Genomic DNA, 17,038 nt, shown 5'->3' with positions numbered 1-17,038 from the left:
AAGCTCTTTGTTCCGTGTTTTAGTTTATTAAAGTCTTGTTTTCCCCATTTTTGGACTTTCGGTTTTTTACTCTGCGTTTGGGTCCATTCCCGCACCCTCTCGTGACAACTTATACACTGACTGAAGTATGCATCTCTGCTCGAACAAATCACTGCATTGGTGCCATAAATAAACTCCTCTTTCATCATCTTGTGTTTGAAAGCCAACTCTAGGGAATGACATCCGGTCCAGACCTCCATAGAAGCATCCAATTGCACCAAGATTGGCGCTGACAGACAGTAGCGTGTCCAATGCGAATGGAGGCTATCGCCCTCCTGGAAGAGCACACAGGTCACTGCAGCGCTACTACAGCTAAGGGCTACAGACAATAGCCAAGGGCTGCAGACTCCAGTTCAGAGTGAAACCCCCATTTCAACAGAGTAATTTACTCTCAAACACAAGAGAGCGCTCCCATGTTTAATGGGAATAAATTCCTTCCCTCTTACAAAAAGGCGGAAATATGTAGGGTTCCCAGAGACCGAACCCAACATAGTTTTTATTTTCATTATTTCCAGCTCCCAAAGAAGGACGGTTCTCAACTTCCTATTTTGGATCTCAGTGTTAAAGAAACATTTGAGGCAATATAATTTCAAAATGTCTACATACAGCACTCTCTCACGTTCAATATGTCAGAACGATTGGAAAATTTTGTGCAATTCTTTTAATCAATCGTCGGCACCCAATAATTGATTAATAATGATTAACTGATTAGATTAAAATGTACTCCATGGCCTATAAAAAGAATGACTTAAAATATGCTTAACTTAATACTTAGACATGCTCATACTCCTTAACATTAATGCTTATGTGCTTTGGGGTCAGTCTGCTGAAGGTGAGACCAGCAGCTGAGAAGACGTGCTCAGATGGCACTGATGTTCCAGGAATGGACCAATAACGTTCCACTAATGCTTCCAGTCGAGGGAACTGTGACTCTCTAATTTAACATTTTAGGAACGTCTATTTAATTTAAAATATAATCACCAACATTAGGTTATTTATTGAAATAGTTTATTGAAATTTAACTTTAATCTATAGAAATTCATCAATCAACATAATTAAGAATTAACAGTTAATTAACTTAACATCATTATTTCACGTCAGTAAATCTGAAAGATGCCTTCTTCCACGTAAGCATTTATCCCCCTCACACAAAATGTATCCCAAGCGGCCAAAACCAGACTTCGTTTTTGAAGCTCATTTCCTGGTGTTGTAGTTCCTGGTTGCTCACTAGCGCCACTACGGATGGCTCCAGCATAGGTGTTTTCATATCCGGTTTCCATGTAAGTCTACGGTACAAATGCGATCAAAATACAAAGTCAATAATTTTTTCTCACAAGACCAAATAGTCATAATAGGTGTATTTTATTCGTCTTATGACTGTCCATGGGTCGATTTCATGATTTATTGCGTCATTTGGGCACAGTGCCAATATTTGTTCTGGACCAATGAGGTACAGCTTGCGTCACTTCCGGATTACTGCGGAGGACTGAGCTACAGTAGGGGCTACAATCCGTGGTCACTGGGGTGGGAGGTGGCGTTTCTTGGCCTTGACATTGCGGCTCCGACCACGGTCCACCTGTGCGATGTCAGAAAATGCAGGCATCCCATTTTGTAGTGGTTTCATTATAGCGTGCGCTATTTACAGCTGCACTAGACGACCATAAAATAATCCTCCTCTGAAGTTTTGCGGTAGCCGAGTCATTTTTACTATTTCCTTTAGCCCACTTAACCAAATAATTAGTTGGCAGAAAGCGTAATCAGCTAACGCTTATTTGCTATATGTGGTAGTCCAGGAGCCTATGCTAACAGTTCGCAACTTCGGCTACCAAGCCATTTGACTAGCTAGCTAACCCTAACTGGCAAATATTTCATCTGTCAAATGTGTTTGATGGCTTGTCAGTCGTGTACATTCCGTAAATGTCTACCTGGGCTATGCTGCACGAATGTGACAAAGCTAGAAGCTAGCAAGAAAATAATAATAATTAGAAATTCAATGTACATTATTTTTGTCTTTATGCAACAGGTGGAAAACTTGCTCTTCAAAGTGCGTTGTCATATTTACACGCCTGTAGATCAGTTATTAAAATACTTGGTAGATTTGTTAATCACCGCTGACAGTGTTAATTTTTATTCGGTAAAAAGTGACTTGCGAACGATCGGTCACCTAGCGTCACCCAGCAAGTAAACACCACAAACGGCGATGGAGTAGTAGCAGTTAATGGCTCATTAACTGACTGTGGTGAAAACCTACGACGATAATTTGCTTGGTTAACAGCAGGTCTACCAGACAGTTATATGAAAATTAGCCTAGTCAAATCACCAGTAGTCTACACATCTCTGATTGATTGACCATCAGTGCAGTCGATGTTCTTCCCCTGTAGTTCATATTGCTAATGCGTGAGCTAACCACGGATAGCTTACCTAGCTCACTGGCAAGCTGATATGCTAGCTAAGCATATTCGTTTTGCCGGGAAACATAAATTGAAGATTACTGAACATAATTGTATTATTAATGTCATACATATACCGTGATTACATGACACAGTACAGTCACGGATGGAAATTAAACTCCTTAAACATTTTATCATATATTTTAAAACATAACGGCAGACAGTCAGCTAGCCTCAAGTTCGTTCTGCAATCGTTCGTTCAGGTTGATGGGCTTTTCCGCACCGGACTGTCAATCACATTGTAAAAATCACAAGACCGCTTAACTCTATGGTTTTGGCTCCAAATCGAGAACATAGCCGCGCCCGCCATTGAGCTTCAAAACGTGTTTTACAGACCCACGGAGAGGCAATGGATGACGTCACAGTAGCTTTGTCCATATTTGGACAAAGCTCCATTGAGGCTAATGAGGCTCAGAATGCTGACTTATACAGACGATTGGCTGATTATTGCCAATTCAAAAGCCAGAGTTGTGCAGGACACTCAGTGAGTTCTGACACATCTGTTGTCTCTTGGTTTCAGTGCAATCTCTCCCCATCCTGGAGTGTAATGTTCTTGGGACTGGATTTATACTGTGTATCCATGTGAGCTTGCCTATCAGCGGACTGCATTTTATCTCTCAGAGTATGTCTCTCATTTCAAGCCCGGCTCGAGAGTACAGTATCACACATGCCTTAGACTACAGGGGCTGATGGTGCCAGCCTCTCAGGTTTTGCCACTGGGGCTATTAAGAATGAGGGGCTTTATGAGGTGGATTTCATCCCTCTACCTCAGCCCTGTGTGCGATCTCCATCGCCGTCTCACGGTGACACACAAGCGCTCAGCAACTCTGCGTCACTGGGAAAACACAGACTTTTACACTCAGGGAACCCCTCTCAGGATCGTTTTCATACGGAAAAAAAGGACAGACACATCCCTCTCTGGGGTGGGAGGTCTCAGGAGGAATACATGGTGAATTCTCTCTCCACACCCTCCCTCTCCCACACCCTCCCTCTCCCCCTCCCATCCCCACTGTCACTGTCCGCCGTAACCTCCGCTCCCTATCACCCTCTTCTCTTGCTCACAGAGTGACTGCCTCCCTCCCCACTCTTCAATCATTTTCCAAGCTCCCCACTAACTCTGCATCCTCCACCCTGACGTCATCTCTCTCCTCAGCACTCGACTCCCTATGCCCCTTCGTCCCTAGGCCAGCACGTTCATCCCCTCCCAGTCCATGGATGTCTGACATCCTGCGCACCTCCAGGGCCACCCTCCGCGCTGCTGAGAGGAAGTGGGCCAAATCCAGGGACCCATCTGACCTCTCAGCCTATCAGTCTCTCCTGAAAGAGTTCTCCTCTTCTGTCACTGCCGCTAAGGCAAAATTCTACCAAACCAAAATTCATAACTCCATTTCTAACCCTCGTCAACCTTTCTCTATTTTCTCTTCTCTCCTCAGCGTGCCACCTCCTCCACCCCAGTCTTCCTTCACTGCAGATGACTTTGCAGCATTCTTTGACGAAAAGACTGCAGACATCCGCACCTCCTTTGCCCCCTCTGCGTCCTCCGCCCCCTCTGCGTCCTCCGCCCCCTCTGCGTCCTCCGCGTCCTCCGCGTCCTCCGCCCCCTCTGCGTCCTCCGCCCCCTCTGCGTCCTCCGCCCCCTGTTTCTCCACATTTTCTCTCCTCTCAGACACTGAAGTCTCCCAGCTTCTGCTCACCCACCGCCCTACCACCTGCGCCCTCGACCCTATCCCCTCATCTCTCCTTCAAGCAATCACACCAGACATCCTCCCTTTTGTCGCCCCCCTCGTGAACTCATCCCTATCTTCTGGATGTTTCCCCTCATCCTTCAAGAAGGCCCACATCACCCCGCTGCTGAAGAAACCCACACTAGATCCTTCAGTCATTCAGAACTACCGCCCGGTATCTCTCCTCCCTTTCCTATCCAAAACACTCGAACGTGCTGCATCTAACCAGCTCTCTGCTTATTTCTCTGAGAACAACCTGCTTGATCCCCACCAGTCTGGCTTCAGGCCTGGCCACTCGACTGAGACTGCACTCCTCTCGGTCAGTGAGTCACTCCATGCCGCACGAGCAGCCTCCCTCTCCTCTGTCCTGATTCTCCTAGACCTCTCCGCTGCATTTGACACTGTGGACCACTCTACCCTCCTGTCCTCCCTGGCAGCAACAGGGATCCGCGGCACAGTCCTTGACTGGATTGAGTCCTACCTCTCTGACCGCTCCTTCCAGGTTGCCTGGGCGGGTAAGGTATCACCACCCCGTCCCCTCACCACCGGAGTTCCCCAGGGCTCAGTCCTTGGTCCCCTTCTCTTCTCCATGTACACCAGATCCCTTGGCCCTGTAATATCTGCCCATGGCTTGTCCTATCATTCCTATGCCGACGACACGCAACTCTTTCTCTCCTTCTCCCCATCGGACACACAGGTCCCCGCCCGCATCTCCGCTTGCCTGAGGGACATACAGAGCTGGATGGACAATCACCACCTGAAGCTCAACCCGGGAAAGACGGAGCTAATCTTTATTCCTGCTCTATCCTCTCCCCTCCTCGACTTTTCCATTTCCTTAGGGGACACCGTAGTGACATCATCACCCTGCGCCAAGAATCTCGGAGTGATGATGGACAACAGGCTGTCCCTCTCCAACAACATTGCAGCAGTAACCCGGGCATGCAGATTTTTCCTATACAATATCCGCAGAATCCGCCCCTTTCTCACCACCTACTCAACCCAGCTCCTGGTCCAAGCAATGGTTCTATCCCGCCTGGACTACTGCAACTCTCTTCTGGCTGGACTACCGGCATCTGCCACCAGACCCCTGCAGCTCATTCAGAATGCTGCGGCTCGTCTGGTCTTCAACCTCCCCAGACACTCCCACGTAACTCCCCTGCTCACTACCCTCCACTGGCTGCCTGTTATAGCTCGCATCAAATTCAAAACATTGGTTCTAGCATACCAGGCAGTCAAGGGATCAGCCCCAGCATACCTTCACAAGATATTCAAACCCTACATGCCAGCCAGATCCCTCCGTTCTGCTACCTCAGGACGCCTAGCACCTCCCCTCTTCGCACCTGCACTTCCAGAACACGTCTCCTCTCTGTTCTGGCCCCACGATGGTGGAATGACCTCCCTGTGGAGGTCAGAACAGCTGAGACTGTGACCCATTTCAAACGACGACTGAAGACCCACCTCTTCAGGCTGCACCTCTCCCCATCCCTTCCCCCCCTGTAAATGACTAAACTTAGGGTTGTAACTAGGCAGCTGTTTAATAGGTGACTTAGTTGATGCGCCAGTCTTAACGACTACTTGTATTTTTATTTATTTTTATTTTTCCATAGATTGCGTTGTTGCCGTTCTCGTTGTTAGTGTTAATCAGTTTAACCACCAGGGTCCAGGTTGAACTATGCGGTTGTTCCCTGTACTTGGACCGGTACTTCTCTCTAGGGGTTTCGTCATACTTGTTCCTGGTTATGGTTATACACTTTGTTGTACGTCGCTCTGGATAAGAGCGTCTGCCAAATGCCTGTAATGTAATGTAATGTAATATTCTTTTAGCTATTAACTATATGGATAGCTCTCAGATATTTTCTTCCCTGTCTAAGGGGACATCATGTGCTCGTACGCTGTGATAATGACTGCGGTAGCATATGTCAATCACCAAGGTGGCATGCGCTCCCTCCAGCTCCATGGTCTAGCCCACTGACTGTTGGTCTGGAGCAGCCGTCACTTTCTGTGGTTACGCGTGACCCATGTTGCTTTAGGCTTGCTCTCAGAATAAGTGTCAGGTGTTAGAAAGATGGTGTGCCTCTCGTCAGTCAGTGCCTTACCAGAGCTCTGTTTCTGATGTGCTGTGCTTTTCACAGAACCTTATGGATAAAGAGAAATCCTTTTCTACCATTAAGGTCTACCTGGCAGCTATCACTGCTTGGTTTCAGAGACTATGCAGTGGGGCAGCACCCCCTCATTCACAGGTTCATGAAGGGGGCTCACTGTTCTCTGCCTGTTGCTAAAAAGCTTGAGATTTATCACAGGTGCTGAAGGCTCGGTCTGTAAGGCTGTTTGAGCTTAGAAATTAGATTCAAATTGTTGTCTCTCCAGACAGCTTTGATGCTTGCACTAGCCTCAGATACAGATCTCCCCTCATCTGCTATGGGTTTCAATACTTCACATTGTTCCTGTACCCTGGCTATAGCTTTGGGCAGTGGAATGTCTTTAGTACTGCCCTACGCAAGATGTGCCAGACACCACCCTCCCCATTCACATTTACACACACCAACACACACTCTGCAACAACTTCCCACTGTTAGCGACAGATGGCCACATATAGAATTCAATCATTGTAAGGCAATACAACACCTGCAGTTCAAATGGGTGACTCCCGGGGAGTCTGGTGCAATTTTTATTCCTTCCTGGGAATGTTCTCATTTGGCAATAATCACTGACCAGAATGGTTAAACCCTCACTTGTGGCTGTCTCGTTGAGATTCAGACAGAGTGCTTGTTGAGGCACCGTGGTGAATCTCCCTTTGTGCATCGTAATAAAACCTTTTCAATTGGAAAGTGGTCATCAGTGTGTTACTTCACTGGTCCCAACATGGTTCCACAAAAGGAGAAGATTCCCAACAGACTTCATTCCCAAGACCTGACAGCATCTCAACTAACAAAACATAACATAACATAACATACGCTGAGAACAGGTCATTCAGCCCAACAATGTTTGCCAATTTTCAAACTAAATTGTACCTATTGCTCTGATTACCTACAGACTAGACAGAATCTAACACTGTATCAAGCCTAGTCTTAAAAATCCCTGGAGTTTCTGCCCCTACTACATGACCTGGCAGGCCATTTCACACAGTGACTGAAATTTAGCTAATTTCTATTTATGGCCTCTCGTTCTACATACAGAACTCATGGAGTTTGTCTGTACGCTCTAGGAGATCTCCTACCTGCTGAGGAGGAGACACCAAGACCACAACTTAAAAACGCTTTAAGTGGCTCCGGACAACTAGCAGCAGAAACTGGGGAGGCACTTTAAACTAGAAAAATAAGGCACTTTAAACTAACTAATATTGAGTGTTTAAATAAGAATGACCAGGTGCAGAATTAATTGGGTTAAATGAACTAACTTAACTTTTACTAAATAGCAACTACTAAATAGCAATAACTGAAGGAACCCATGTACTAGGTAATAATTTATTCATATATCTCAGGGCAAAATAAAACCAGAATTCATCCAGAACCAGATTATAATAAACTACTGCTAACATTAGCACATAACAATAAAGGCAAACTATCTAACAACAGTTAAATTTTGCTCCTGGGAAAGCAAAAAACCAAAAAACCTCCCATCGGCAAGACGGTGGCCAAATTAGGTAACGACTAGTTTGCTAGCTGAGTGCTTAACGGAGGGAAAAAAGTGGAAAATTCCCTCCCTGTCCCCTGATGGCAACAAAGACTTTCACCATAGGAGCAAAACAATCTCACTTTACTTTTAATATGGGTTTTAAAAACTAAAATGAAATAACAAATACACAATTCAAAGCACAATACAATCCTGTAACAAACTTTTCCAAACTCCACAAGACTCCTTCCTCTCTCTCTGCCACAAACAGGAAGTGCATGTCAGGCTCAAGCAATTGAGCCACAGCTGTGAGCATAGGGCAATCTGGGAGTTGTCCATATCTCCCCGTTGGTGGATCTCAAAGACGACATGATGAAAGAGCACTTTAGGTTACTGTCGTAACCCTGGTGGAGAGATCCACCAAGACTGCCCTGCCTGCCACTCATGTGAAGTGAATATGTTCACTGAGGAGTAGTAACACTGCAGGGTCCTATGTGCTGTTCCAGGAGGGCGGTAGCCTCCTTTAGCATTGGACACGCTACTGTCTGTCAGAGCCAGACTTGGTGCAATTGGATGCTTCTACACAAGTCATGATCGGTTGTCATTTCCCATAGGTGGATCTCAGAGAACTGGGGTTATGACAGTAACTTAAAGTTTTGAGGTAACACCTTGGTTACTCACTGGGCATATTTTTAGTTTCACTAGCAGGATGTGCAGCTACTCTGGGGTCACTGTTAGAGTCGGTGCCCAGATGGATCTGAATGTCATTCAATAAAATAATGCAGAGGTCATGCCCTAGGATATTTAGATTTAGATTAGTCTCTTCACCCAGATTGGGTAAGCCTTAATTAGTCGTTATTTTTAGATTCCTGGATTCCTATGATTGAAGGTCTTGATGTCACAGAACACTTGAACGAATGCCTGGCAGCAGTAGGTAGTCTCTCCAGGGTACAATGTCTTGCCGCCCATCATTTCATATGAGCACAACCCTGTTAATGTGCTTATATGCTAACTCCTATTCACACATAAACATTCAGGTTACAGGTTCTGAATATTAGTGAGGTTTTTTTTCCACCCGGTGATAAAATTCACACACTTACACACATCATCACAAATTCTACTAATTTAAGGTCACACAGTACACAGCACTACTCACCCCAGTCTCTGCAGTTTACAGTTTGGACTCATCAGTCCAGCACAGAGCAGCTCCACTCCTGAATCTCCCAGGTTATTGTAGCTGAGGTCCAGATCTCTCAGGGGTGAGTTTGATGACTGGAGAGCTGAGGCCACAATATTACAGGACTTTGTTGTAAGGTCACATCTGTTCAGTCTGCAAAGAAGAGTTTATACATTCAACTCAGGAATTACTGACACTCTTTATGAAAATTAGCAAAAATTATTGTGTAAGACAATCAATATACTCAATGATGCAAATTGTCTGCTCAAACATTTGGATAAACTATTTACTTTCAGTATAATAAAAGAATATTCTTTAAAAAAAAACTTTTGAGTAATAGTAGTTTTCTCAAAAGCATAGAGATCAAAATTATTGGCACCCCTAAAGAATATTTAAAATATCTGAAGACATTTTTTATTTTATTTGATCTCCAGAACTGCCCATAGAAACTGTATAGCTGCCTTTCACCATTCCTTGTATCACTGGCGTATTAATATGAGGTTGCACACATACAAAATCCCTTTGTCATCTATGCCCATGGGGAAAATCAAAGAGCTTTCAACTCAGAAGAGACAGACGGTTGTTGACACAAATCTGGTTTGTGTGCAGTCAGTTCCTCATGCTAGGCAGCCGACAGCTACCAGCCAGCCAGTCAGGCTCCCCTTATCCTGCACACTGCTAAGGGATCAGCTGAGCCCCTGTGCTGAGGCTGTCTCAGGACCCCCTGGTGCTGCACACTGCTAAGGGATCAGCTGAGCCCTGTGCTGAGGCCATCTCAGGACCCCCTGGTGCTGCACACTGCTAAGGGATCAGAGGGCAGGGAGTGGGGGAGCCCCGATACTTGCAGAGAGAGCAGGGCAGCAGTGCAGTACTGTATGACAGGGGAACATCTGCACATTGTGTTTATACATTAAAATACAGGAATAAGCAGTGAGCAGGCTGTACGGACCCAGCAGCGGTCTATATTGTGATTAAAACTCAGACAGCAGTGTATTTACATGCACGTGTAACATGTTGCAGACAAAGGTCACTCCATTTCAATATTGGAAGTAAAACTCCAGGAAGCACTGTCAGACAACCGACATCCATCCATCCATCGATTATCTATACCCGCTTATCCTGGGCAGGGTCGCGAGGGGTGCTGGAGCCTATCCCAGTGTGCATTGGGCCAGACAGGCTGCCAATCTATTGCAGGACACACACACCATGCACTCACGCACTCATACCTATGGGCACTTTACTGTCTTCAATTAGCCTACCTGCATGTCTTTGGACTGTGGGAGGAAACCGGAGTACCCGGAGGAAACCCACGTGGACACGGGGAGAACATGCAAAATAAAGGCCATTCTCCACACAGAAAGGCCCAGGGCTGATGTGGCAGGGCTCGATTTGTGAGAGGAATTCAGGGCAATTAGAGCACCACACCTACTGGTTAAGCAGGCACACACCTGGATGATGTTACGAATCAATCCAGGATTTAAAAGTGTGTTTCTTTCCACAGTAGGCGTCTGAGACTGGGATTCCCCACGACGGTGAGAGAGAGCACGCACAGACCAGAGAAAAGGCTGAAAAGCGCTTGTATAATTTCATTTATTTTGTCTTTGTTATTTTAGTTTATTGTTTTTCCCCAGATCCCGTGAGGGTGATGAGCGAAGGTTTTTCGTTTGTGTTTGTTTGTGATTACACTCTCTCTCGCTACCCCAATAAAACGTTAGAGATATCTGGAATTTCCAAATCTCCCTGCGTCCAGCTCTTCTGTCCCTATCGGGGTAGTCACGGTGTGTAACACCGGATTTGAACCAAGAACCTTTTTACTGTGAGGTGACAGTGCTACCAACTGCACCACCGTGCCACCCTCAGACCAGTATTTTCAGTCAATGCCCTTGAACACAAGTGGTATTGCGTGCAAGAACCTCTCCCTTAACCTACATACAAAATGTACCTTACATGACTTAATTTAACAATTATTATGGAAAATGACATTTATAAATTAAATAGACATATTCTTTGATAGGTCAATCGACAGTAACCCGGTAGAATCAAGTGACAAGCCAAAACAAATTATGTATCACGTCAGAAAACTAAATAATTTTATTAAATAAGGAGTCAATTAAAATAGTGAATTGAAATGATGCACTCTCGAAATTATGCACTTATTGAATGCAGGCTCAATACATCTAAGGTACAAAACAGAAGAAATTAAACAATATTCTGATTTGAGATTACCAGAAAAGAGAGAGAGAGCAGACTAAAGAGCTAAGCACACAAGGGGGGGGCAGGCTTATTTATGACAAGGACTGGCCTATCTAAAAGCTGACAGTGTACTTATTACATTAAAGTGACCTTATGTTGTTGAAAGCAGGGCTAAATAGTCATGACAGAAATATAATAGGTAGTATAAGAGGTAATTCCGTCCAGCTATTGTATACCTATAAAAAGCATGGAAGTTTACTTCTTCTTCTAACATAGACATAAAGATTGTTCAAACAATGATTTCAATTGAATGCCACAAATTACATTTAAACTTAAGATCAAACGGAACTGGATCTTTATTTGTTCTGTAGCTACGATGGGCCTCTGGCCTCGTAAATACCTTTGTCTTCTGGTTTGTTTTTTCCGAGACAGGAGGTGGGACCCATAGGTCGCCTGCCTAAATCAGGGTATCAGAGTGGCATGGCTGCACCCTCATGCAAGAGTGGCATGGCTGCACCCTCATGCAAAACAGGGAATTTTAGCTTATTTTTCCAGCAAATATGGATTGATGTCACATTTGAATATAGGGCTATACCTTATTTAAGGTAAAAAGCAAACAAACCAGAGCCACATGAACAACTGTAACAACGGTTAATATAATAAAAATAGTTAATCTAATAACTTTGTCCTTCATGTAATAACTTTGTCCTCTTTACTGTAATAAATGCTGGTTAACCTGTTTGACCTTTACCAGTCTGGCTTTTGATCCAAGTACTCAACAGAGACTGCCCTCCTGGCTGTGATGGAGGCACTTGCCACTGCCTGATCCTACTAAAACTGTCTGAAGCATTCGACACGGTTGACCACAAACTACTCATCTCCACCTTGGCTGAGATAGCCATTTCTGGAACTGCCCTGTCTTGGTTTGCTTCCTATCTTTCAGATAGGTCCTACCAGGTCACCTGGATGGGGTCTGTCTCTGCACCTCATCCCCTTTTCACAGGAGGCCCACAGGGATCTGTACTGGGGCCTCTGCTGTTCTCCATTTACACCAAATCTCTTGGTTCGGTCATTAATTTACATGGCTTCTCTTATCACTGCTATGCTGATGATACACAACTCTTCTCTTTCCCTCCCTCTTCCATTACGGTTAATGAGAGAATATCTTCCAACCTGGCTGACATCTCAACTTGGTTGGCCAGCCATCACCTGAAGCTCAGCCTCAAAAAGACTGAGCTGCTGTTCATCCATCACAAGACCTCCCTACTGCGGGAGCTTTAATCACTGCTGGCGGCACCACAGTGACTGCCTCTCACTCCGCAAAGAGCCTGGGGGTGGTCCTGGATGACCAGCAGGACCTCAAGGAGCACGTCAAGGCAACATCGTAGTCCTGCAGATTTCTCCTGTATAACATCAGAATGATTTGACTATACCTGACTGTGCACTCCACCTAGATACTTGTCCAGACTATGGTGACCTCCCGTCTTGATTACTGCAACTCCCTCCTTGCAAGCCCAGCAGTTTGCAAGGAGGGAGTGTATCTTTGCATTTGAGAATGATTTTGCAAGTTTAGCACGTAAGCCTAAATTCTATATTCCATAATGCCGTTTGATATAAGGTTATATTAAATATTGTCTCTGCCTCTGCCCACTCAAAATGGACAGATTTATGATTAGAAAAAAGCAGAACGAGAAAAGTGATTCTTCATTAGCTGACGGTGACAGAGTTAGAAACAGGCCCGAGGAGAAAGAGCAACGTGAGGAAAGAACGGGGGAAAATGCAGATCAGTTTGGCCGAGAAGCCCAAGACACCGATGCTGCACCAGCAAAGAAAAAGGTGCCTCACATCCCTGATTTTCTTGCAGAGCAAGGGGAGGGCTGAGCCAAAGCTTGAGGAGCCACACTGGCATCACATCCCAGCTGAATTCCCTTAACCTCCAACTCCAAAGAAAATGGAAGCACCCAGGTAACATGCTAAGAGCAGTCACTGCTTTCCAGCACAAGATCACCACTCTCTTCATACCCGACAGAGAATTTCTTCACTTTCCCAATCTAAGAGCCTGCACAACTGATAACCCTGATCTACTGCAACATTTTGACTATGATGAATTTGTAGGCATATGGGAGGAAATAAAAAAATAATTTGAAAGGAGATTTCAAGATGTTGTGGGGTATAGGGAGCTTTTCAATTTCATTGAGAACCCTTGTCCAGACCTTGCTGTAATACAGAGTGAGATTCTTGAGCTGCAGGTCAACGATGTACTGAAAACTGAGCTCAGATCAGGCGTTGCTCATTTCTGGAGCATGGTCCCAGCCTCAGATTATCCACATTCAAAGCTCTGTGTGCAGAATGTAATGAGCTTTTTTGTGAGCACTTACTCATGTGGGGCAACATTTTCTATAATGAGCATTGTCAAAAGAAAAGATAGTACTTACAGATGTGCATCTTGATTGTTTGACTAGGATTGCAACCACTAACTACAAGTTTTGCATGGAGAAAGTCAAGGGACAGCTAAAATACATGAGAGCCTCAACATATTGATACAAATATAACAGAGAAAAAGACGTTTTTCATCTCTATTAGTAGGCCAATATATACATTTTTGTGAACTTTTTTTAATTTCATGTTGATAGTGCTTATGTAAAATTGCATATGTACATACATACATAAGACGAGTTCCACTCCCAGCCTTACACACTCGCACACAAGTATTATATCTTTTAATAATGCAATGCTATTATGAATTGAGAATAAAAAGAGATGTAAGGATGGAAAGCATGGTACTGTATTTTTTAAAACATACACAAAGATCGTAAATATCTTGAGAGTGATGATAAAAATAAAAAAAAATCTGAGTTATATCTGCAATCTCTGTGGCTCTTTGAGTAATGGGCTTACTCATAAGTGGCTCTCCTAAGAAAATTAGTGAGTACCACTGAACTACGGCATCAACTAGAATTACCCTGCATCGCCATCTAGTGGCTGTATGAGAACACCACAACTGATTATTGCCACTAACTTTTACTGCTGGTAGACACTAGATATTTTAAAACGTGGTGTCTTTTGAAAATTCCACACATTGCACCTATTTTCTGTGTGTCCTTGCCCTATAATCCATCCATTCATTTTATTCATGCACACTTTTGCAAATATAACAGGCTAATTATTGCGTTGCATTTAATTATTATTGTAACAATGATGATAATAATGATAATAAAAGCCTGATATATTAAGTCACGTTTTTCTTTTAAAACCCTTTATCAACATGTTTGGTAAACCTTGTGGAGTAATATAAACTGCACACAAAATTTACTAAGTCTAAGGGGCATTTGAAAGAATTAGAATACTTATCAAAGAAATACTCCTGTAAATGATGTCATCCTTTAGATGATAGTGGCTACAGCCAGAACATTGATCTCTGAATAAGGCTATTCCACACAACATGTCTGCTTACAAAGGTATAATATCCAGACTATTACTTGGGACTGGAACCACAGAAGAGTGACTAAACTAAACAATGTAACACTGTATCTAAACAGCAGCTCACATGTTGTTCAGATGGACACTCTCCCACCAAGATGTACACACATACCCTATCGACCAATAGTTAATGCCTGGCTTTACCAGCAGAATAAAATACCATTTTATTCACAATCCTTTCAGAAACACCACAATCTCACCTTCATCAAAAGATCAAGGTGTGAAAGAGAGTGGGGTAAATTTATGGATTTCATTAGAGTTCATAGCAGGTAGTGAATAATGGAGATGGATGTAGACTGCAATGTGTGACAGACCTGAAATATTTTACTATGCAGGAGGTCAATCTTTTACCATGTCAATCAGACATTCAGCATCCAGTCATCAACTGTGACCTGATACTACAGAATCCACTGAAACCTTACATTCTGCTCAGGAACCACAAACCTGGCAATCCTCATAAGGTTTTACACTGCTTTCATATCCTTGTTGTGATAGAGGAGTAAGGTATATATGGGCAAAGAAAGAATGCTGGTGGACAGAGGAGTAAACTGAGAGAGAAAGAGCTTTTTAATATTTCACTGAATAGAACCATAATCACAAATTCTATTTAGCTAAGATCACACAGTACACAGCACTACTCACCCCAGTCTCTGTAGTTTACAGTTTGGACTCATTAGTCCAGCACAGAGCAGCTCCACTTCTGAATCTCCCAGGTCATTGTAGCTGAGGTCCAGATCTCTCAGGGGTGAGTTTGATGACTGGAGAGCTGAGGCCACAATATTACAGCACTTCTGTGTGAGTTCACAGTTGTTCAGTCTGCAAAGAAGAGTTAATATATTATAGTATTACTATATTAGGTATACACGAAGCATGTATCTAATAGGGGAAATGTGCCAATGATAGTGTTCAGTAATGAGGAGTGAAATTGAGGATTTTAAGGTTGACGATGCTCTGAGGAAGATGTCTGTGCTACACTCTCCAACTGCAGTATTTTGAACAGCAAGCGTGTTGTGATCATCTCTACTGAAGGGAGGAGAGTTTTCTCTAGCATAACTAGAAGTCTGTACAAAACTATAATTGCAACCATTATGAGGACCTCTACAAACCAATGAAGATGAAACTGAATAGTTTAGATTCATTATTTTGTTAATATTTAAACAAAAACAGTGTATTTTCTGTTCATATGCCAGTGCTAAGAGGTATAATAAATGGTTCTGTTCCCAAGAACAGTTCCACAGGGAGAATATTCCCAGACTGGCCAGGAGCAGGAGGCAGCTGGCAGAGACAGCCTCCAGTCGACCTCTCCATCCTGCTGCTGCCGCTACTGTTTCAGCTAGGCAGGCATCGCGCTTGTGCACCAGAGACATTACATTACATTACAGGCATTTAGCAGACGCTCTTATCCAGATCGACGTACAACAATTAACCACACACCATAAAACTAATAACCCTGGTGAAAGTGAAAAATATGACACAAGCAATTCCAGGTGTGCTAAGATCACACAGTACACAGCACTACTCACCCCAGTCTCTGTAGTTTACAGTTTGGACTCCTCAATCCAGCACAGAGCAGTTCCACTCCTGAATCTCCCAGGTTATTGTAGCTGAGGTCCAGATCTCTCAGGGGTGAGTTTGATGACTGGAGAGCTGAGGCCACAATATTACAGCACTTCTGTGTGAGTTCACAGTTGTTCAGTCTGCAAAGAAGAGTTAATATATTATAGTATTACTATATTAGGTATACACAAAGCATGTATCTAATAGGGGAAATGTGCCAATGATAGTGTTCAGGAATGAGGAGTGAAATTGAGGATTTTAAGGTTGATGATGCTCTGAGGAAGATGTCTGTGCTACACTCTCCAACTGCAGTATTTTGAACAGCAAGCGTGTTGTGATCATCTCTACTGAAGGGAGGAGAGTTTTCTCTAGCATAACTAGAAGTCTGTACAACACTATAATTGCAACCATTATGAGGACCTCTACAAACCAATGAAGATTAAACTGAATAGTTTAGATTCATTATTTTGTTAATATTTAAACAAAAACAGTGTATTTTCTGTTCATATGCCAGTGCTAAGAGGTATAATAAATGGTTCTGTTCCCAAGAACAGTTCCACAGGGAGAATATTCCCAGACTGGCCAGGAGCAGGAGGCAGCTGGCAAGACAGCCTCCAGTCGGCCTCTCCATCCTGCTGCTGCCGCTACTGTTTCAGCTAGGCAGGCATCGCGCTTGTGCACCAGAGACATTACATTACATTACAGGCATTTAGCAGACGCTCTTATCCAGATCGACGTACAACAATTAACCACACACCATAAAACTAATAACCCTGGTGAAAGTGAAAAATATGACACAAGCAATT

General features: G+C 43.9%; 2 protein-coding genes and 1 long non-coding RNA gene across 3 annotated transcripts in view; 2 read left to right on the top strand and 1 right to left on the bottom strand.

Annotated features, from left to right (window-relative positions):
- Positions 1–17,038, bottom strand: part of LOC135242400 (protein NLRC3-like) — a 1,894,071-nt gene that overhangs the window by 1,205,432 nt on the left and 671,601 nt on the right. The gene's annotated exons all lie outside the window — the stretch shown is intronic.
- Positions 1–17,038, top strand: part of LOC135242451 (uncharacterized) — a 641,023-nt gene that overhangs the window by 181,268 nt on the left and 442,717 nt on the right. The window lies entirely within an intron of this gene.
- On the top strand, positions 3,474–6,016 carry LOC135242421 (uncharacterized). The gene is made up of 2 exons (XM_064313503.1): positions 3,474–4,728; positions 4,911–6,016. Exons 1-2 carry the CDS (start codon positions 3,705–3,707, stop codon positions 5,711–5,713), a joined length of 1,827 nt encoding a protein of 608 aa, XP_064169573.1. The 5' UTR covers positions 3,474–3,704; the 3' UTR covers positions 5,714–6,016.

Source organism: Anguilla rostrata, chromosome 16, assembly GCF_018555375.3.
Source record: "Anguilla rostrata isolate EN2019 chromosome 16, ASM1855537v3, whole genome shotgun sequence".
Classification (NCBI taxonomy): domain Eukaryota; kingdom Metazoa; phylum Chordata; class Actinopteri; order Anguilliformes; family Anguillidae; genus Anguilla; species Anguilla rostrata.
Note: the sequence above shows the minus strand (reverse complement) of the source record. Positions and strands in the feature narration are given on the sequence as shown.

Bases quoted from the DNA above. Each gene is read 5' to 3' on its own strand.
- LOC135242421 (XM_064313503.1), top strand. From the start codon at position 3,705: ATGTCTGACATCCTGCGCACCTCCAGGGCCACCCTCCGCGCTGCTGAG. The intron at 4,729-4,910 runs GTAAGGTATCAC...TCGGACACACAG, and splicing joins CTTCCAGGTTGCCTGGGCGG to GTCCCCGCCCGCATCTCCGC.